At 38.4% G+C, this 23,778-nt stretch overlaps 3 protein-coding genes across 3 annotated transcripts; 1 reads left to right on the top strand and 2 right to left on the bottom strand.

Moving 5' to 3' along the window:
- Positions 1–560: 560 nt before the first annotated feature.
- Positions 561–13,352, top strand: si:ch73-71d17.2 (RPA-related protein RADX). Its single transcript, XM_052154339.1, has 15 exons — positions 561–1,147; positions 1,453–1,604; positions 1,818–1,989; positions 2,300–2,408; positions 2,985–3,076; positions 3,190–3,315; positions 3,420–3,527; positions 3,661–3,834; positions 5,808–5,929; positions 6,007–6,080; positions 6,155–6,217; positions 6,306–6,355; positions 12,260–12,568; positions 12,655–12,807; positions 13,205–13,352. Exons 1-15 carry the CDS (start codon positions 562–564, stop codon positions 13,324–13,326), a joined length of 2,412 nt encoding a protein of 803 aa, XP_052010299.1. The 5' UTR covers position 561; the 3' UTR covers positions 13,327–13,352.
- A 212-nt stretch (positions 13,353–13,564) lies between these two features.
- On the bottom strand, positions 13,565–19,227 carry amdhd1 (amidohydrolase domain containing 1). Its single transcript, XM_052154340.1, has 9 exons — positions 19,071–19,227; positions 18,598–18,704; positions 18,252–18,316; positions 17,868–18,145; positions 17,288–17,489; positions 15,664–15,812; positions 15,458–15,551; positions 15,180–15,340; positions 13,565–13,713 (listed from the first exon to the last, which is right to left on the bottom strand). The coding sequence occupies exons 1-9, from the start codon at positions 19,208–19,210 to the stop codon at positions 13,608–13,610; spliced, it is 1,302 nt and encodes a 433-aa protein (XP_052010300.1). The 5' UTR covers positions 19,211–19,227; the 3' UTR covers positions 13,565–13,607.
- A 1,120-nt stretch (positions 19,228–20,347) lies between these two features.
- Positions 20,348–23,053, bottom strand: snrpf (small nuclear ribonucleoprotein polypeptide F). The gene is made up of 4 exons (XM_052153107.1): positions 22,930–23,053; positions 22,307–22,432; positions 20,669–20,733; positions 20,348–20,576 (listed from the first exon to the last, which is right to left on the bottom strand). The coding sequence occupies exons 1-4, from the start codon at positions 22,930–22,932 to the stop codon at positions 20,510–20,512; spliced, it is 261 nt and encodes an 86-aa protein (XP_052009067.1). The 5' UTR covers positions 22,933–23,053; the 3' UTR covers positions 20,348–20,509.
- Between the last annotated feature and the right edge of the window lie 725 nt (positions 23,054–23,778).

Below are 23,778 nucleotides of genomic sequence, written 5' to 3'. Positions count from 1 at the left end.
TTTTTTTCATTCATTCTATATTTTTCAATTTCTTTCTTCTTCCATAGCATATTTTATTTCTTTACTTATTTATACATTTTATTTTTCATTATTTATTAATGTATTCTTTTCTGCATTCATTATTTATATTATATTTTTCTCATTTATAAATGTATTGTTTCCTTAATTATTTAAATTACATTTTTTTAATAATTTGTTTTTATTTCATTGTATATTTTATTGTCCTTTCTTTTTTAATAATTTAATATTTTCATTAATTATTCATATCATTTTTTTCTTTATTTAGTATTTTATTATTTTAATTTTAATTGTATATTTAGTTCTTTTTTATTAACTATTTTTGTTATTAAATGTATATTTAATATTTATGAATACATATTTATATTCTTCATTCATATAATATTTTTTGTTATTGTTTTTAATAAAATATATTATTATTTACATTTTATTTTCTTTCATTTAGATATTTCCTATAACGGTTTTATATTTTCTTTCTTTCAGTGTGCAGAACTCAAACTCCCATGATGCGTTGCTGCATTATTATTATTGTGTCGCACAAACATGGCCGCGAGCCCCTCAGAGTGTTGCACACTCAAGAAGACGCTAAACAGATTAATATCCAAAACGTCTGCGTCCACCAGAGCCCGAACCCACTCCGAACCACTATACGTGATCTCATTGGAGCGCTATGGCAGAGACACAGACTTTGGCTTCCGTTTTCCGGACAGTATTTCTATGTCAGAGAGTCTGTTTGATGCCACTATAACTGACGGAGACTGTAAGATCCGCGTGTCTCTGGATCCCTATTTAAACAGACTCGTCAGTAGGAATAAACTCCACTGCGGCTGCGTCATACGGAATGTGGAGTTCAGCCGCGGGGAGGACAGCGATGGAGACGGAAGCGCGTTTCATGTCTGTAGTCTGGAGGTGGACAGACTCTCCGGCGGTGATGGGGCTCTTCGGGCGCTCTCATCCGTTAACGTGAGGTCAATTCCGTGGATGAGAGCAGAACCGAGCTCAGGTCCGCTCAGAGCCCGGAGAAGCTCGTACCTGCAGCTGTGGAATAATCAGGATTTTTATGGGGAGATGTGGCGGGACACGCCCCCCTCTGAACCCGGTTCAGAAGACTCTGAGGACGAAATTATAGGTGTGTACATGGGCTGCCGACCTCCACAGCATCACATCTATCATACGCTTACAAAACATTTCCCGCCAAAATACCATACTTGCTACAGTTATTGTTACTACAATTAAAGTGAGGTAATTGTGTATTAAACTGTCAATAATAAGCACATAAAAACTAAAGGACATCCCATTACAGTATTATGTTTAATAAAAGTCATGATAATTGTAACTATGGGATTTTGGTAGAAATGGCTTTGGTTACCATGATAAAAAGGGATTGAGTGCCCCCCAGTTCATGCATGCATAATGCATGTTTTGCGTTGGCAGATACCCGATCCACAGTTTCACTGGCAGAACTCCGAAGGCATTTCTTGAGTGGATCTCATCGTTACCGGGGAGCTCTGTGTGTGCGGATCCTTCACAAATCCAGACTGATGTATTATGGGAAAGCAGATCAGAAATGTGAATGTCCCTATAAGGTCAGAGATCATCCAACAGCTGTGCTCTATGCACCATAACATACATTTTTGTTATCTGTCGAAACTTGGTAGTACTATAATATTTGCTCAGATTGTAAAACCATTGTAATAACTGTTTTAACAATTGTATTCATACTGTGGTAAGAAAGAATGTAAATCTTTTTTACATCCTTGCCAATGTTTATTCTCTTTCTGTCTTTCTCTTTTTCTTAGGCAGAGCTACAGGTCGGTGATGGCTCATCAAATGCTTGTGTTGTGCTGTGGAACACACTCTGTTTGGACTGGTATCGAATCCTACAGCCAGGACAAGTTTTGAAATTGTGTCGCTACAGAGTCAAGGAGAGTTACAGCAGCCGTACTGGGCAGGACTCAGACCCACACATTGGTAGAAGAATATTATACTATGTTTATATACAGTATGTAAAAATATACTACACACAAAATCTAATTTGTTAAAGATGTAAAATGTGCGACTATATGGCATATTTGTACTTTTAAAAATTAATTTGTTACACCGTAGGACCATTTAAATGAACCAACAGAGGTAGACATTTTCACTTTCCCTTATTCATTCTTTTAATGAAACAATGAGAACATTTCATTTTTCAGCCTTTTTAACTCTTTGTCACGTGAGCATATTAGTTCTTCTATTACAGATCTCTCTTTCTCCTTACCTTGTTCTGTTCATCTTTCAGAGATCAGTCTTAATTCCAGGAACCCCACTGCTCAAATTACCATCATCCCTAAGAGCCAGATTTCTCCAGATTGGGCCTTGCCTGACCTGCCTCATATGTTCATCTGTGGGTATGTGTACAGACACAAAATCAAGGTTCAAAGTTCACAAGGATAATCTGTAGATAGAAGATAACTATATGTCGAATCCAGGGTGTGCTGAGTGACTCCAGTCAGGCTTCCTAAGCAACCAATTGGCCCGGTTGCTAGGGTGGGTAGAGTCACCCAACGTTGGTTAACCAACGCACATTATAGCGACCACGAGGAGGTCAACCCAATGTGACTCTACCCACCCTAGCAAATGGACCAGTTGGATGCTTAGAAAGCCTGACTGAGTCACTCGGCATGCCCTGGATTCGAACTTGCGACTCCAGGTGTGGTAGTCAGTGTCTTTACTTGCTGAGCTGCCCAGGCCCTCCAGGACCATCACTGTTTGAAAAAAGTCATTTTTGATAAAATCTAGACAAGCCACATTTCAAACGGCCATCACTCCAACACATATGTATTGCTATGTTCTCTAAGTTGGTAATTACATTTGTTGGTAAATCGGTAAATCACATCTGCTAATATCTTACTGTATGCATTCTTATATCAAGATCAAAACCTTGCACATCACAATGAAGTGTATTGTATTATCGTGTTTTATAGGCAGGAGCTTCATAATTGTCCACAAGGCAACATCTGTGATGTCATTGGTGTGGTGATATTTGTTGGCCGACCAGAACGTGTCAGAAAGAAGGGTAAGATGTTGTAATACACACAGAAATACACACACATATTTAAGCTATTTACAGACATAATGTTTTTAGTTTTTCTGAATGTATCAAGTGTCTGAATTTTTATTCCATTGCAGAAGGGCAAATGTCTGAGATCGAGGAGTATCGGTGGCTCCAACTGGAGGATGGGACATCAGACAAGCCAATCATGATCAAGCTTTTCTCCACATCACAGCCTGACATTCAAAGCCGTATCTATCCAAGTAACCAGTCAATCAATTTACTCTCCCTTTTTCAATGACTTTCTCTTTGCTGGTATTGCGAACAAACCGTTTTGATTATTATCTCTTTAATTTTTTTTATTCAGTGGCACTAGTCGTCTGCACTAGACTAAAGCTTATCAAATGTACAGTTGACAGAGCTACAGCTTTTGAATATCTCACCAACACATCACTGACCCAGGTGTACTGCACTGGTAAATTAAACACACACATAAACTTACTCAATGGTATGATGTATTTAAGTTTATAAAATTTTAACCGCATTATAGGAATTAACTTCTGTCTGTATGTGGCATAATTGTGATGTTATTGGTGAATATTTAACAGGCATAGGATCTCAACCTGTGATGCCATACAGAGGGCTACGCCCAATCCGGCAGTTCCTCCAATGGCTAAAGCAGGTAGATGAGAGCAGCATGTTGGAAAAGGCTGTGTTTGGAGGATATTTTAGCTACCCACCACTACCTGTTTCACTGAATAGTTTCATGGAAAACAGACAAGGTGAGTGGCCAAAAGAGGATTGAGTCAATATGAAAGTGTGCAAGAGAGTACAGTTCACCAATGGATACCAATACACAATTACATTTATACCCTAGCAGTGAAAAGTGTCTCCTTATGGTAGACTGTAGAACAAAATAATTAGGGTTGTCAATCTATTAAAATTTTTAATCAAATGAATTACATGGTGTCCCGATTAATTAATCGCATATACAAATATTTTCTGAGAATGCCCCTCATATAACAATAATTCAATATATAATTATACAATATATAATTATACATAGTCATTTTTATTTATTTAAAAATGTACTACCATATTATTGATCATAAGCCAATCATTGGCATATAGTTCACAGCAATCAATTTCACAAGTGAATTTGTCAATCAGTTGTAGATTTATTATGAGGGCTTGTTTAAGAGCCCGTCAATCTACACCTGCGTCAGATGTCTCGGGTGCGTTGCATCATAAACATAAAATGTTTAGTTCACTGTTTCAAGTTAAATATAGTTTAATACTCAATCTTTAAACACATCTTGAGATCCCTTAGTTCGCATTTGCGCTCCTTCAAGTGTTTTGAACGCAAGAATGTAACATATTTTTGCGTTGTTCTTCCTACTGATGTGTTTTCTTCACTGTATAAACTGTGCGTTGCTCACTCAGCTGAAATTTCACTTACTGCCCTCTGGAGTAAACAGGTGGTACTACAAGCTTGCGTTTCTTAGGAATCTTCCTTATAGGAGGATCTTTGTTGACATCTTTGTACACATGCGCGAGTGGTTGTGTGGCAACAAAACAAACAGTATGGCGGGCTGTAAAGACGCGACGAGCACTTTCAAGAGAGTTAGCGGGCGAAATCCACAATATATAAGCACTTTAACATCTGAAGACCGGAGGAGGTTTGGAGAGAAGCTCAAAATTTGTATTGGTGACAAAATCGAAGTTATTCAAAGCCCATATGAGATCTGGGATGACAAAAAACATTGGTCCGACTCGCCCGTGTCTTGGCCACCAATCTGCTATGGAGACATTTATTCTTATTTAATAGAAACCCCTGGACCCTTCACTCATGAAAGATTAAAGGCTTTCAAAAGTCTGGAGGCCTATGATTATTTTGTTTCTCGAAAAGTTGGGCCGATCTTTTCTGCCAAACAGAAAGCAGTGATCGTGCTAAAAGCAGAGGTTAGACCTGGCCAAGCAGAGTCACAGCGTGATTCGCATCTCCCGTGGGTGATCGCCAAAGAGAACGGCGAAATAATCACTGCTCACTGCGACTGCAAAGCCGGGTAAGTCTTCATTGATCAGTGTTCTTCTTTATTTATTTATTGAAAATGTAGTGACTGTTGTACCAATTCAATTGTGTTCAGTGTGAGACTTTCAATGGCGTCTGTACTATGGTGAAAAATTGTATATCACAGCTTACACATTTCTCCTTCTTTCAAATCCAGTCTTGGAGAAACATGCAGTCATGTAGCAGCTTTAATGTTTAAAGTAGAAGCAGCTGTCAGGATAGGACTTACAAATTGCACGCAACCATTTCTTTCGTTTTTCGCGATCCTTTTCGGAGGGAATTCGAAAAAACTTTTTATCAGGCCCCCAACGAGCCGTACAATCGACCACACAGCAAGAGTGAACCATCCTCTTCTCTAAATCCTCCTCCAAACGTGCAAAACAATCAAATTACAGGTATCTAGCGGTGTTTCCTGCCACACGATTCCCATGATGCAACGCGACAAACATAAACAATGACGTCACAAAAGATCCGCCTATTATGGTGCAATTAATTGTGTTAAGTTTTTTAACGCGTTATTTTTTGTCAAATTAATCGCTCTGAATTAACACGTTAAATCGACAACCCTAAAAATAATATACATTTTTTTCAAATATGTTAAAGTACTTCTTTAGGTCTTTGATACATTGACTTCCGGGGGTTAATGTTTAGTGTGTGTGTGTGTGTGTGTGTGTGTATGTGTAGGGGGAGCTGGTCTCATCAGTGGAGGGGAGATGAAATTAGAGTGTGAGAGGTTAAATTACAGAGAAAGGCAGCAATTCGCTGTTCAGTGTATCATCACCGCAGCCTGCTACCACCACAGAGAGGTACTTACACACACACAATGTAAAACACACTACTATACAATCCACAACAAACACTTCTCTTTTATTTCTTCATATAGGATAGTGGGCGAACACAGTATTCAGATCTTCCATCTGCTTCACTCAGCCCTAGAGTGCCACGGCAAAGAGAGGGGTATGTGGATGTGCTCCAGTGAATCTCTGATGTTATAAAAGTTTGTTTGTAATTGTTTTTCTTTTTTTTCACAGTCCTGAACCTCACAGGACACCTGTAAAGAGAAAACTTTTCAGCAGTGCCACCCCTAGAAAGAGGTATCTGTGTGTGGATAAACTGTTTTTATAATATTCAGAAATGTAGTAATTCAGTGGAGAATAATAGCTGTAGAATAATTTTTCTCAGGTTGGCGCCACCTCTTCAGCCGACTGCTACAGAGGACGATGTAGAAAGGGGTAGGAGAATTTTTAATACGTGCACTCAAATACACACATCTACAAACAGTCTTGCCTACTTAGACAGCATTGTAAGGCATCATGCGTGCTCACACGATGCAATTTGGCCAAGTTAAAAGGCAACATAGCATGTGTTTTTCACAGAGAAGGCAATCCCAAAATGTTATGCTTATTAGAGTGTTGCGCATTTAACTAAGTAGCATGCTAATGTCAATCTCAATTGGAATCAGTTGTGAAAACGTGTCTTTTCCAGACTCAACACATTAAAGTCCCAGTGAAGTGCCTTGCCGAGCGCTGTTCGATTTGGTGTTTTGACATATTTCCTACTTAAACAGGAAGGGGTGGCGGAACATGTCGATTGACTTGTCACATTTAAAACAAATAGCCAATAGGCTATTGGTTTACAGCCACACACACATACACATACCCCTTTCCACTATTCAGGGCTCTTCGATCGATATTCCGATATTATGTGCCTATTTTACACAATTATATATTTTTTGGCCCTCAAATGCAACCAAAATATAATTTTATATTTTATTAAGCTTTCTGAAAAGTGCAAATTTAGTATCCTCATTGGGATATCCACAACAAAATAAGGTATAAAGATAATAATATAAAAAATAACATCACACACAAGTGATCATTAATCGTCTGATTACAGCTTATTTTTCAGTTTAACCCAATTCAAAGCACTTACATACCCATGACTTGTTTCCAACTATCCATGCTATCCACGGTTTTCTTGGCTACAACTTCCACAGTTGTAACTAAAAATTCAGTTACAGTTAACTGGGATACATTTTAGTAATGTGTAAAGTCTTATAACTGATGCTGGAGCTGAGCAGATGATTTCTCTTTCCCTTATTAGTGCTGTTCAGTATGTAGGCATTGTCAATACGCATCACATGATGGTTGAACTGTTCCGGGGTGCTTTAAAATAGCAAATTCTCTTGTAAAATTCGCACAATGATATCAATGGAAGCCCAAATTAATTGCACATTTGAGCTGCTCTGCATTTGTCACAAGAGCTCACACTATAAGGAATGCCCGGTTGATGCACTCGCACAGATCCTGTCACTGGAGCTTGCGTTTTGCAGGAAGCCCGGTTGATATGTGCACACACCGCACGGATAGCAGAGAACAATTTGGCTTCAAAGACCCCACGCACATCCGTGTCCCACATGAAAAGCATATTTTATGCACATAAAGTGAAATTAATGTAAAGAGGTTGCTTCATCGCCTGTCGGAAATGCATACAGACGTGTCTGACATGAGTATTAAAATAAAGGTTAGTCTTAAAAAAAGGTCTATATCGATATTTACGCATTGTATCGATAACATTGGACCGTTGGTTATTGGATCGATACATCGATCCAGATCGATGAATCGTTACACCCCTACTTCCCAGGGAAACTTGAGAAGCAATCTCAATTTCGGCCAGCTTTTCCGAAGACTTGAGAACCAAATGATGATCTAACTGACAACATTAATACACAACCAGCCCTCAAACACACTGAAAATATGTAGTGGGAGGGTGCGTTCTCATTCTAGAAAGCATTTGATTGGACAAGGTTTCTCAACCTCTATGTTGTAGGAGCCTATTTGCAAATGCTCATCCACATGTTTGCATCGTATGTTTTGTACTGCATTATGCCCTTTGATGTTTGTGTTTTGATTGTTTGCATTTGTGGGACCAATTTGATGCTTCTGTATTATTTGGATGAAAATTTCTTACTTTGCATTGAAATATGTAATATGTTTAAATTGATTACTATCTCTTTAATAACAGAAGGGAGGGGGGAGCAGACCCGGCGCCAGACACAAATTCACGGACGGGCATTACATTTTTTTCGGGGGGGCACAACTGAGATAAACCTAATTCCCTAATTGCATAATAACATTAAATGATATGACCGATTAGGAATTGAATATGTATGATACAATGATAATGATCGATAGTAGCCTGTTACATAATGTAGGCCTACTGACATAATGTCATAACTGACGCTAAAGATTTGTGCTTTTTAGGCTTGCGCAGCCTCTCGATGAAACAAATAGGCCTAACTGCAGCTCACACAAAGAAACTCAGTTAGCATACTGCGGTAAAAAATTCAAAATGTGTAAGTTAGTTTTTATATTTATAACATGAAGCAACACCATACAACCAAGTGCTGAATACCATCACGATTGAAAATGTAACACTGATTTCGACAGTTCAATAAACAAGTAATTCATATTAAGTCACTTACATTTTAGATGCAATATTGACTTTTTGTTCTATTTTAAAACAAAGATCCCAGCAGAAACAGAACGCATCTCAGTCAACCGTGTTTTCATTACTAAATGATTCAGTGTTTTAAACGAATCGGTTGAGTCAAAGATTCAATGACCCATTCATGAACGACTACTTTATTCTTGATGAATCAGCTGTTTGAACGAATCGTTTGAACAAATGACTCAATGACTCGCTTAACACCGCAGCCGCTTATCCCTTACCCACCTGTGGCCGTGACATCCCTTGCTTGAGGCTATGGCTTTGGCAAGTAACGTTAGACCAACTAGTATCGCTGGAATGGCTAGCCTCTGCAGTGTTGGGAGTTGGATCGACCTCTTGTGAACTGCTACACTCTGGGTCTTCTCCCCTTACCTCGCTGCTCTCTTCTGCCAACTTTGGTGGTCTTTGATTAAAGAAATGCCGTATATCCATGGTAACTGTCACACGAAATAGCTCAGCATAGTTGTAAAACTATGAAATAACAGCTATCGTTATTAAGCGCTACTATGCTTAGGACACAAACAAACATTCCCGCACTCACTATCGACAAACCAATCAAATCCATTTAAAAATATTATTTTTTAAATCAGACTAAACACATTTTTATTTTTATTCAGGAGTTTATTCATCATGTATATACAAAACGACAATATACCAGCTTGTAACGAAAGTTACAGTAGCCTATTGATCAAAAAATATAAATAAAAGTGCAAACAAGCAAGGACTGGTGGTTGGTCGACTCCCTCGTGACTACTAACATATTCACAACTAGATTTGATGGTCGAGTGCGGGCGCGGGCGGTAATGGGTTGCGGGAGAATAAAACGATTCGTGGGACTCCCTATTTAAATAAAACATCCAAAAACAAATACATTGTTATTCATCTATTGCACAAAAGCAATAAGAACATCTAAACAAAATAACGATTTACAGTCGCAAGCATAAGTAGATGTTCTCATTATAACGTGTTTTTGCAGCGTTGTGCAATGTAGCCAATCACAGACATATGTGTTGATTTCTAAAACGCAATGGCCAATCAGATGCATTTCAGATAAAATCCACTCACCGCTCAAAACGTTGGAGTTTTTGTTCAGTGCTGAATTCTGCATGCTGCATAATAAAAGAGCTTTGTGAGATCGCGATGAAATGAGATGTGAGACGTGACATAGAGTTGATGAAGGGAGACAGGATCGTCCAGGGTGGGCACTAGTGACTCACAGGGCGGGCCAGGCCCGCCCATGGCGCCGGGACTGGGGGGGAGTGCACAGATAGTGAAGAGTAGAGTCACACAGTTTCTTTACCGCATCTGTGATATTTAAGATTATATATTTGTTTCCATTTTGTTTGTTTTGACTTATTTACAATCAATATTAAAAGAAGAAATTCTATCAACAAAATGTAGTACATGGATTATTTCTGTGGACACAGAACAAGTGAAACCAAAACTCTTGCTATGTGCACAAAACATATGTGATGTCATGGAGTCTTATTAGCCAGTAAACTAGCATTTCTGAACACTTTATCAGGAACACTATACTTATACTGGGTAGGGCCTCCCTTTGCTCTTAAAACAGCATAAATTCTTCATGGCATGGATTCCACAAGATGTTGGAAACATTCCTTTGAGATTCTGGTTCATGTTGACATGATTGCATCATGCAGTTTCTGCAGATTTATCAGCTGCACATTTAGGATGCAAATCTCCCGTTCTACCACATCCTAAAGGTGTTTTATTGGATTCAGATCCAGTGACTGGGAATGCCACTGAAGAACAGTGAAATCATTGTCATGTTCATGAAACCATTTTGAGATGACTTTTGCTTTGTGACGTGGTGCATTAACATGCTGGAGTAGCTATTAGAAGATGGCTAAATTGTGGCCATTTAGGATGCTCATGGTCAGCAACAATACTCAAATAGGCTGTGGCATTCAAGCGATGATATATTGGTATTAAGGTTGGGTTGATGGATTCATGCGTTTGGCACCAAATTCTGATTCTGTCATCTGTGTGCCTCAGACAAAGTCGAGATTCATCAGTCCAGGTTACGTTTTTCCAGTCTTTAACTGTCCAGTTTTGGTGAGCCTGTGCCCACTACAGCCTCAGATTTCTGTTCTTAGCTGACAGAAGTGGAACCTGACGTGGTCTTCTATTGTTGTTGCCTTCTAATGTTCAATGTGTTGTGTATTCTGAGATTCTAGTCTGCTCAATACAATTGTAGTGCTTTATCTGAGTTACTGTAGCTTTTCTGTCAGCTCAAACCAGTCTCGCCATTCTCCATTGACCTCTCTCATCCAAAAAAAGTGCCGCTCGTTGGATTTTTTTTCTTTTGGCACCATTCTGAGTAAATTCTAGAGACTGTTTTGTATAAAAATCACATGAGATCAGCAGTTACAGAAATACTCAAACCGGGGGCCTGGGCAGCTCAGCGAGTAAAAACGCTGACTACCAGCCCTGGAATCGTGAGTTCGAATCCAGGGCGTGCTGAGTGACTCCAGCCAGGTCTCCTAAGCAACCAAATTGGCCAGGTTGTTAGGGAGGGTAGAGTCATATGGGGTAACCTCCTCGTGGTCACTATAATGTGGTTCTCAATGTCGGTGGGGCAAGTGGTGAGTTGTGTGTGGATGCCGCGGAGAATAGCATGAGCCTCCAGACGCGCTATGTCTCCGCTATAATGCGCTCAACAAACCATGGTATAGGGTGCGTGGATTGACGGTCTCACACGCGGAGGCAACTGAGATTCGTCCTCCGCCACCCGGATTGAGGCGAGTCACTATGCCACCATGAGGACTTAGAGGGCATTGGGAAATGGCCATTCCAAATCGGGGAGAAAAAAAATCTCAAACCGACACCAACAATCATGCCATGGTCGAAATAACAGATCACATTTTTCTCCAATTCTGATGATTGATGTCAACATTAACTGAAGCTCCTGACCCATATCTGCATGATTTTATGCATTGCACTGCTGCCACACGATTGGCTGTTTAGATAATCGCATGAATAAGTAGGTGTACAGGTGTTCCTAATAAAGTGCTATGAGTGTAGATGACCTTAAAGCTAATCGATATGGAGTAAAAGCAGCAAATATTTTTGATTACACAGGGTCTTTAAAGCAGGACGCTGTAAAAGATATCTCTTTCATGTTAGTGTCAGGATATTTTGTCAAGCTTGGTTTCTAATTCTGCAGTGTTGCACAGAATAGCCCTGCCCATTGTGAAATATTATTGGTTCAAAATCCTGCTTCTTGTAACTATACATTAGACTTGAAATATATTCTGATTGGTGGTGATTGTGGTCCACCCCACAGCAGTGTCACGTTCTGTATAAACAATTTGAGTCTTATTGCATTGCATTTGGTTAGGACATGGTGTAAGTAGTATTTCTCATGTGCTTCACCTGACAGCACTATTTTGTGTGGCGTGCATTCCGTGTGGAGTTGCTGTTTTTATAGAGCTTTACAAATCATTCACCTATTAGGCAGAGGCCTGTGTAGATTGTAAGGCACCACAATAGGTTTTGGAATGGAGATTTTACATTCAGATTTTACATCAAGTTTAAGCTCAATAGAGTGATGTGTAAAAATTTTTGGTACAAGCCTTTCATGATTGATTCCCTCATGTCCTCAGATTTTTGTCTGTTTGATGGAGCCATGGAGTTTCTGGTTGGAGAACATGACGATGATAGTAATGATGATGATGATGATGATGAAGAAGACTTCTCAACGCCGCCCACTAGTCCCATGACCTCACGTCTGGGACTGACACGTGTTGCCATTGAAACATTGCCGCGTGTTTTTTGTTATGAGCGACGGCATGTTCAGGCTGTTGCCGTAGGTATGCAAGTTAACAGCTTCCACAAGCTTCTTCCACAAAGAGAGTTGGAGTCTTTTAGCCCCGCCTCCTGCTTTACTGGCTACTTCACACTAACAATGAGAGGTATGCACTTTTGTTTACACTATCTTTTGCTTGAACACGGAGTATTTTTAGTATTGTAATAAAACATTTCTTTACTGTGTGTGTAGCTCTGTCAGATGGAGTGATTCTTGATGTTGTTTTTCTGCCTGCTGCCCCTGGAAATTTACACTGGATGCCCCTCCCCCTCACACATGATAACTCCTGGGAGTCTGTCCTATCACATGGAGGGTTTTCTCCACATGCTCTGCCCCCAAGCCCCGGTAAATATGAAGATAACATAGTAATGACAGAAGGCTGTGGAGTTATATTCAGGCCTACAGAATATGCACTCAGAATTGGAATGCGAATCATTCACAAAAGTTCTACACATTCCCCATGCCTATGACGTGATAAAGCAACAAAAACAATATATTTATATATCTTTCATTTTCATGTACTATCCATCCGTCACCACAAGTTACAAGCAACAAGACATTTTTTTAATGCAAAATCCCCCTCCATAGAGCTGTCCGTATTCTGAGGTGCTGTATCTTGGTGTGAGTCAATATTTCTGTGAACTTGAAAAATGAAAAACTGACCACATGCCAAGCAAGTTTTCTGTAGGATATACACTAAACACAAAGTTTTAAATCTGGTATCCTCTTGCTTCTCCCACAGCTGACCTGATCGCCACAGCAAGTCAGTTGACCAATCAAAGACTTGTGTGTGTGTTAGAGGCATGTGCACTAGGTGGAGAGAAGGTGGAACTGGTACTAAACCGTGCATTTCCTTTACGCTAATAGAGGAACACTATGTAAATGGAAGGAAACTTATACAAAACAAACTTTTAAGATATTATACAACAGTTGTAAACAGAAGTACCTTTAATTTATGTGAATATATGTATAAAATATAATTAATTCATTATTTATTTTTTTTTCAATTTAATATTAGTTTTTAATTGTATTAATTAGTATGGTTCCATGCTGTTTACAAGCTATGCTAATTACATTTTACTACACAATCTGTTTTTGTAGTGTTGATTTATTCATTGAGAGGGTTTGACTGTGGTGCAATATCCTCAAAGTTTCAAGACTTTGTCATTCTCATGAACAATCTCTCCTTTGATTACAACATATCTGATGAGCTCCTGGTGTCCCCCGAACTGGTAGATCAGATGCTCCCACCTGCAGCACAGGGAAAGAGAATTATAATCATACCACTCTCTCCTAATCTTAATCCTAGTCCCATCAAACGCCACCCTTTCTTGGGACCAGTCATAATCCAAACCAGCAAATTTGAATCTAAATAAATGATTTTACATTGAACATCAAGTGACAACCCAACACCGTACCAAAATTGTTTATTGTACAAAAATGTCCTTAAAGGTGCTATAAGCATATTTTAGCTGTTCTGGAACCCACCCACCTTCTCAGAACCCACACTCCCTAAACACACCTACAGACTGTTGTGTTGGAGCAGATGGAGGGTGATGGGATCAACCTGAGCATTCCGCCATTTGACCATGAGCATTGGATTGAGCAACCAATGGAACACTGGATTTTTGTCTCCACAATGGTCATGTTTATGGGTAGGTGTAGATGTGGCCTTTAGGAATAGGGACTAATGACTCCCTACTTTTGTTAGGGGTGGGGATCAATCAGGTAGTAGGGGGGCGGGTCTGATGGGGAGTCAGATTTCAGCATAACATCGGTAGTTAAATGAGTACATACGGGCTGCCCTATGAATGCAGACAATGATTGACAGGCAGATAGATAGTCTTCTGATTGGCTGAACAAATGATCTGACCACGGCCCACGGACATTTTTGCCCCACTGTTTACCCAGCCTAGGGCTATTACAGAGACAGGTGTGATATTTCAAGGCACCTATTCGATATCTGACAAGTAATAGAGGCGTTTATGCATTTCATTTTATAAAAGAAATCACAGCACCTTTAAAATCAAGCAATCAGATGTATTAATACATAATATTAAACTCTTTTCTTTGTTATACGTAAACATGAATCAAATGTAGACTCTTCAATATTTTCTTGTAATTTGTGTAGTTTTGCTCATGGTTTTGAGGATGATAGCATGTCATGCTACAAGTTAGTATTTGAATCTGTCTAATTTTGCTAGTTTCTAACAAGTGAAAAAATGGTTTGATTGGAGGCATGGTGTTTGACATCAACAGCAATATATATGGAAAGTGTTTTCTTCTCCCTTAAAAAGTTGATTAGCCTATATATTTCCCTACATTAACTGGGTTATATGGTTAACTGCATTTTATTATAAACATTTAGCACTGTGTTTTCTCTGCTGTCAGATCATTTACATTTATGCATTTGGCAGACGCTTTTATCCAAAGCGACTTACAGTGCAATTATTACAGGGACAATCCCCCTGGAGCAACCTGGAGTTAAGTGCCTTGCTCAAGGACACAATGGTGGTGGCCGTGGGGTTAGAACCTCTGACCTTCTGATTACCAGCCCTGTGCTTTAACCACTATGCCACCACCACTCCCTATCAGACATTCAAACATTCGAGATCAGACATTCGACCCATTTTTGTTTCGCTGCCTCGTGTGAAAACTCTGAGCTTAATTATTGATCATTTGTCCTTTTAGCTATCTAGCTGTGCATGTGAGTTTACCTTGGTGCATTGATGATCAGAAGGTCTCCCTGTTTCCAGATTTCAAGTGATCCATGTGTGTGTGAGCGATTAAGAGCATAGGCTGCGTTTATGGTGCTTGCGGCCAGAGCTTCCGGCATAGACATCTTCATCATCACACAAGCCAAGTGCATCACCATTGGCTAATAAACAAACACATTTGCGTAAAATGGAATGGACAGGTCACATTTCTACCTATATTTTTTTTATATTCATGAAGGTAACAATATAAGGTTTATGTATATGTGTGTTTTTTTCACCATTGAGCAACAGTAGGCATTAGGGTTGAAATCACTGCCCAAAGCCACTATGACCCCGGCATCAAGCATATCTCGCGCACGTGGAGGACAAAGCCTTAAACAGACACAAAGAGAATCAAAACCCGAGCTCTTTTATTTACATTGTTTAATAGACAGCTCTGATTACTGAGGGACGTGAACATCTGCGTTGTGGTTGTTCACAATACCTCAAAATGTAGGCAGTGGTGGGCAACAGGATAGCTGATGTTGTTGCTGTAGCCATGGCAGCAATTCCCTCATCTGTCACCTCTTCTAAATGGCTGATGGCTAAAGCGCCAAGCTCTGCCCCAAGCTGTTGGAGAAGAGAGGGATAAAGAGGAGACAGAGATGACATATGAACAGATGATGTAAGCACGCAAAGCCAGGCCTTTCACTAAACATATTCTGGCCAAGAACCAACCAATTAGACATGTAACATCTAAATGTTCAATCACAGTTTGATATGCTTTTACAAGGGCTGTTTATTTTAATACGTTAATTTTGTGTTATTAATTATAGATAAAAAATTACGTGTTAAACAAATTAACACAATAAATCATTCCCCTGGACCATTATAAGGAATAGTCCTAACATCAGAGCAATTTAAGCTTGAAGTATCGCCTTGTTTTAACGAGTCTCATGTCAGCTGGGGGCAGTGAATGGAATAAACCACACTTTCTGACAGCACAAGATGATGCGTTCTTGCCTTCAAACACAGCTAAATGGAGCACAACTTACAAAGCAGGGACCTGAGATTTGTTGTTTTACATTTCAAACTGTTTAAACAGACAACTAGACACTCCAAAAGCATCCATTTGACGCATGTGTACATAGACACATCCTTAGAAAAGACCTTATTATTCTACCTAGTACAGATTGACAATTAATTTGCTGTGGACTGTAGGCCAATGATAGGCTTATGTTCAATGAAATAGAAATAAAACACAATATATTGAATTTTAAAGCCACTTTTTGTATTATCTAATCATTGCTTTCCCATCTGCCAAAATAATTTATGTATTTACATTTTCTGAATTATTTATTATATACACTCACTAATCACTTTATTAGGAACAACTGTACACCTATTTATTCATACGATTATCTAAACAGCCAATAGTGTGACAGCAGTGCAATACATAAAATCATGCAGATACAGGTCAGGAGCTTCAGTTAATGTTCACATCAACCATCAGAATGGGTATAAAATGTGATCTCAGTGATTTTGACTGTGGCATGACTGTTGGTGCTAGACGGGCTGGTTTGAGTATTTCTTTAACTGCTGATCTCCTGGGATTTTCTCGCACAAAAGTCTCAAGAATTTACTCTGAATGGTGCCAAAAACAAAAAACATCCAGTAAATGGCTGTTTTGCAGACGGAAACACCTTGTTGATGAGAGAGGTCAATGAAGAATGGCCAGACTGGTTTGAGCTGACAGAAAGGCTACAGTAACTCAGATAACCACTCTGTACAATTGTGGTGAGCAGAATAGCATCTCAGAATGCACAACACGTCAAAACTTGAGGCGGATGGGCTACAACAGCTGAAGACCACGTCGGGAACTTTTTAGGACAATAGTGTTCCTAACAAAGTGCTCAGTGAGTGTATATATTTAGAATTATTTAATCACCATATGTTAAGTCATTGTTATTTGCATTTCTTTGCAAATATTGATATACGAATATTTGCGATTAAATTTGATTAATCGGTATATCATGTAATTAATTCAATTAAAAGTTGATAAAAATAATTGATTGACAGCCCTAGTTTTTACAAACATTTTACAGAAAACAGAAAAATAGCAGAAGATGTTCGTCACCATGAAAGTTGATGTTGAGGCCCATGTCTTTGCCAGCCTGCAGAATTTGACATGTGCAGTTCAAATCGAACACACCTTTCTCACAGAATACATCGATGTTGTCCACGTGCAGTTCACCTGAAGCAATTTCCTTTTTTATTGCAGGCAACTGCACAGCTAAGATGTCCTGTGTGGCTTCTTCCATATTTTTACCTCTGTGTAGACAAAAAATATTAAGTAAAAGCATCAGAAAAACAAAGTAAAAAAATTTAAATAATTTTCAAACAGTTTTTTCTAGAATACTCTTCCTTTCTGCCATTGGACTAACAAACAGACAGTCCCGCCCCAAACTTACGCCACTGGTTTACCCAATGTTGCTGTTTCGAACCAGTCAGTAGTTTGAGGGAATCAAGATAAGGATGGTTTACCTATAGATGTCTCTACATATTAAGCTAGGGTATGAGAAATATTTATATCAATCTATTAGTACAGTACGTACTAAAGGATTGACAAGTACAACTTTAGGAGTGTAACATTTCAATCTATGTTTCTCTTTTTGAATAATGTAAACAACGTTGTGTAAGTGTATGTACTTGGGTACAGCATGTGCTCCACAGTATGTTATTGATATCCCAATAGGTAGTGACTTCCTTGCTGAATGGATCACTCTCAGCATCTTCAGTTCAGTGTCAAGCTCAAGTCCGTATCCACTCTTACACTCCACCAGCGTGGTTCCAGCTCTCAGCATACGCTCCAAACGGCCCTTTAATCCCTCCAACAGATGTTTGGCTGTTGCTGAGTGAGTGTGTGACACTGTAAAATGGATCCCGCCTCCTGCTTCATGCACCTCCATATATGTGGCACCAGCCAGCTACACTCACATTAGGACACAGTGAGAGTTCTGGGTTATTTGTTCTAGAAAGTTGCTCATACCATGTAAAATGCACTGACAAATAGATAAATTAAATGAGTGAAACCTTCATTGCAAACTCATGCACTCTGTCTCCAGCCCACACTGGATGTGTATGTGCATCAACCAGACCTGCAAACAACATTAAGATTCTTTGAACTTAATGCTGAAGTGTAATTTTTCTGGCACTAGCGCCACCGAATGGAATTTCAAAAATAAAAATAAAATTTCCAACAGCTTTCCCAATATGCCCCTTATCTGTCTTTGATGAACACAGAGTCCTGCCCCCAACTCACTCACTGAATTAGGAGAAAGTATTTTAACAAAGATAAAGCTACACTTCAACTTATATAAAAAGGATTTGTCAATAGAGAAGGGCAGAGTACTTATTTTGTGTTAGAACTAATGCTTACCTGGAAGAACACACATGCTGGAAGCATCTAGGACTTTGTCAAATTTTGTTTCTTCAAACTGAGACTCAATGAGATCTGCTGGTCCAACCGCATTAATAAGTCCATCACTACAATCACAAAAACTTTTCATACATCTTATTAAAAAAGATTGCATTCTGTATTTAATACATGTACATTTAATCTTGCAATCCCTAAATTTTCAAACAATTCATAAATGCTTTGAAACATTTTAATGTGCTTTAAAGTAAACAGGGATGGTCACAATCTATTTATTATTTAAATTTAGTGGGGAAAAATGTCAAGCAACACAAGATTACTGGCTAATGGTTTACCAAGCAAAAATACCACAATCACATAACACAGATCTTCTAACAGACCCTGAGAATTCACCAAAGCTTTACATACATTAAGTTTACCATGAAGAGAAATTAAGAGATCCACCATCAGTAATCTCAAGAGTAAATCTGACTTACTGTCCAATCACCACACTACCATTTTCAATGATAGCAAGAGTCTGCATCCCATTTTTGGTAAGGTACTTTTCACTATTGTTGCAAACTAAGACTACTTGCTTTGCATTCTTGACCAAAAGCTTGAAACTGCTGGTAGGCATTGTGAGAACTAGTTTAACTTTAGAGCAAGTGTTTCACAACAAAGCTCAGAGAGTAGTAAATATTTAGCAAAGACAAAAATTGGGTAACTTGGCCAAAGTTCAGTTAAGAGGAAGGGACAATGAGTAGACAACCCCAGAGTCCATGATTGTACTGTTTGGACTAAGCAGATTCACATGTGAATGCAAATGATTTTAAAAGTTGAAAAAAAATTCCAACCGTACATTTTTACATAATTGGCTTTTTTGTCCTGGAACTCTGTGCATTTCATGTATTTAAGATGTGGCTTTACCTGTGTGTACATCGCATTTCAAATCTACTGAAAACAGGGCCAATTCTGAGCATATGGGGGCCATAAGTGAAATCCTACTTGGAGGCCCCAACCCGCCACAACAGCTGCCCGAGTCTTACTCACAGCTTTTAGTATATTTTAAAATAAAATAACAGACCTCGCTCTGCAAGACCCAGAGCCAAGTGGACACTTATACTGTAGATAGAAACTAATGTGATACGAATGTAAGTTGTTTTTCAGTGAGAAGCTTGAAGCCCATTGTGTGTGTAGTCCTAAATACTCACATGAATATGCACGGCCTATTTAATAATTCAGTTGTTTTTGACCAAAACATTGGATCACACATAAAAATAAATCATGTCTTCATAAGACCAGGGATATGATGCACAACCACTTTTGGGTCCTTTAAGCTTTAACATGAGTCACTGTATTGAAAAGACAACAAAGGTATTTTCATTAAAATACTTCCTTTTGTGTGCCACATAAATGTTTTTTTAAAAAGTTACGGTATTGCAATGACAAAGATGATTAAAATATTTTAAAATCAAAACACTTCAGCATACGGCTCTAAAGGAAAAATGCAATAACTACTGCAATAGAGAGAGAAAAAAAAAGCTACTGTGTTTTATTGTGGAATTTGTAGTCACTATCTGAATCGGGAGCATAAGTGGACCAAACCCATCTGTCACAGGGCAGATTATGGAGGTTTTAGAGACTCAACTTTGGTCACAACACAATTTTTACAATACGTTGTTTCTGCATTATGCCTTTGTTTCTAATATCAAAGGTCAAATTTGCCTAATACACTGCAGTGCAAAGTAAGACAAGCTTAAAAGGAATGACAACAAAAGTATACAAATTGCACAATTTATTAGTCACTGTGCCATCAATACAGTTTACAGTGTACAAAAACAAAAAAACAAACTAACAAGTCAGCTTCACATAAAACTGAGACAAAATGCCAACTGAGGAATACATCCTCCAATCACAATTAGTCAAAATGTACTTTTCATTCTCTCATCTCTCCATCTTCTTCCTCTTCTTCTACTCCTCTTATGTACAAAACATTATTACACCTAAGGAAAATAAATCATGATGATTAGTATACTACACAGTATGTATTTGCTGTTATTACAGTCATTTGTACAGATTCAGTATGAAACATTACCTGACGAGCACCTCACCAAGGTGACCTGCTAGTGCTCCATCCACATACTCTTCTGTGTTGGCCAGCTAGATACAGTACAGAGCTCAGTTTAAATTCATTAATTGACAATTATTTTTTGGGTATTGCCAGTATTACTATATACAGAAAATAAAAGTGGAGCTAAAGGAGCTTTTAACAGGAGATGTAGTCAAAGCATACATAATCCCACTACCCAGTTCATTGTATTGTTAGACATACAGTCAAACATCTCATCAACAAACTTGATGCTTTTGCCCATTACAGTTTTCCCAATCGCTTTGCCTCAATTCTCGAATGAGAATTATTTTTCTCAAAACAATAAGTTCAAATCTCTGAACAATTCATTTCTTGTTCATATCAGATTAGAATTTCTTATTCATTTAAGTAAATTGCAAAAAAAAGTACAACTATCTACAATTTGCATAATATCTAAATGCACATGGCTTGCGGATCAAAACTGATGAGTTGATTCTCAGTAAAATGACTCTTCACAACTTCTAAACGTTATTTTATCGCGTGAGCCATCACATGCAAAATGATCCATTCAGTTACCAAATCTGCCAGACATAAGTGTATAATACATAAATATCTATGTCATGGAATGTTTGTGATGTCTGCTAAATCTCTGGCCAGACCAATAAGAGCGGCAGGATGTCCACCAAGAAGATGGGAACTTGTAGTGTTACGTACTGTGAGGAATTTATTATGTTTTACAGAACTACTGCAGGTTTTTTCATGGTTGCGGTTTTTTTTTTTTTACATGGATGTCCTTTTGTGGCAATTTTCTGTTCACTATACATGTAAGAAATGTGTAAAAATGGACATGAAAATGTGAATTTTCTGTTTACATGTAACACATTGCTACAAAAATAAATTTACTGTATAATACACATATGCATATCCTTTTTCTGTATACTACATTGACTTTTCCCAGTAAAGTTTTACCTACTGTTGAAATCGGTATCTAAAAAGCTCAGTGTGATACTCAATAGCACTCAGCTAGACAAAACTGACATTCTTGTATAGGACAGTAAAGCAGTCAGTTTCAACAAAACTTAAATTTGTATATTTCAAACATTTCCAGGGTTGACTGCCACGGTGAAAAATCATCTAAAAATTGCCCAATATGGCTCAGGTGATTACTAAAAACTTTCATTTTAGTGGCATTGGCCAATTTTCTGACACAATAACTAGGTTTTGAAGCAGGAATTAAATGTTTTGGGTGAGTTACTACATTTTGCAGGCATACAATAGAGTTGTGATGTCTCATAAATCAGTTGTGACAATTGCACTTACATTTTAGAGAATGTTAAGACCATTTAAAAAAAATTAACCAAAGCGATCAAGAAAAACTGTAGGCTACGTAACTTTGCACTTAATCCAAATCCCATATATAGACCCATCACTCAAAAAAAGCAAAATGGATGCCATTGAGAACCTGTTTATTATGTCGTAGTGCTGTTGAGCCCCAAATAAACAACAGTACTTTGAGGAAATCAAAAGTATTTTTAATCTAAAACAAAGACCCTCATAAAAGTGGTGACCTGTTTTTAATGGTGTAGATCAAAATGTAAAAATTAGTATGCATCCACAGATGGTGCATTATTTTTAAACACTTGCCTGCATGTTCATGTATCCATCCACTGATACTAAATACCCCTTGTACTCCATACCCCACTTCAACTTCACCATCACAGGTTTCCCCGTGAGACCGTTCAGAAAGGGCTTGGGGTTCAGTGGCAAACTCTGCAAGAAAACAATTAATTAAGTTCAGATGTGTGCTGATGGTACTTAAAACTAGTATATATATATATATTTATTTATTTATATTAAGCCTGGTGACTGCCTACCTACTCTTACAAAAAAGAACTGTGGCGGAAACATGGTACAGTGGGGTACACTGATGGCATCAAATAGTAATACTATGGTACCCCAATATACTTTACAGAATACCATGGTGTTGCGATGAAACATCCAAATATTGAGGTACCATGTTACTTATGCGACTTTTTTGTGTTATTGCAGACAGTGTTTTATGTGTGGAATATGTGCATTAGATATGCAAAGTACACAAATCACTTGTTTGTAAGACGCAGGCGTAAAACGGCTGCGACAACGACCAGTCTACGTTAAAGACGCTAGCAACACAATAACATTAAATGCAGATTCATGAATGAAAACCACCTCTCCCGCAAACAAAACTCAAATATTAAACACAATTAGTAGGGTTCTATTGAACTTACCATTTCTGGATAGCTAAAGTGGTATTTAAATTGAAAAAAATTGCGTTTACTCGAATAGCATAGGCTACAGCTGCACACTCGCACGCCTTGCCGCCGAAAGAGGAAAGGACAACGAGCGACCTTTGACCGCACGGCGGGGAGAGAAGAGCGTGTGTTACCACAGCGCCACCGATCGTACTGGCGTGTAACAGCGACATCACAATATCTGAAACGAAATACGTTTGACTTTCCCTCGTTTAGCGATCAAAAACGAGTTGTTAACGAAATCTCGGGATGCAGTGATTCTAGCTAGGCTTGAAACAAATTAGACTTGGGTCCCTATACCATTGTTATATAACTGCTACATCTGAAAGATCCCATGGCACATTGTTTTAACTAATTTACTTTTGATGTCAATGACGGCAGTCCCCATTCACTTTAATTGTATGGAAAACAGCAGCGTTGATATTCTGCTAAACGTCTGCTAAAAGTTGATAGTGAGTAAATAATGGCAGAATTTTCATTTTTTGGTAAACAATTCCTTTAAATGTTGTTCATTAGTGTTAAATGAGGAAGAGGAGACCAGGGTTGGTTGTATGTTGGGGTTGATTGGTCAGCCATTGTGTTAATTTCTGTGTCATAATGGAATGCTGTCACACAATTGTGACATCTGAATGTTTGCTCTCTTGTTCCACTCTCATTCAACTTGTCGAGGACAACTCAAATTCACCCCTTCTGATAAAAGTGTTATAAAATTATTTGTTCAAAGATATTTCAAATATGTGTTAATCATGGGAATAGTCATATTTTTATATGAGTTTTGTACTGTGGCCCAGTAGTGCACAACACAACGAAATTCAAAAAGCAAAC

Source organism: Xyrauchen texanus, chromosome 2 (genome assembly GCF_025860055.1).
Source record: "Xyrauchen texanus isolate HMW12.3.18 chromosome 2, RBS_HiC_50CHRs, whole genome shotgun sequence".
NCBI lineage: Eukaryota > Metazoa > Chordata > Actinopteri > Cypriniformes > Catostomidae > Xyrauchen > Xyrauchen texanus.
Note: the sequence above shows the minus strand (reverse complement) of the source record. Positions and strands in the feature narration are given on the sequence as shown.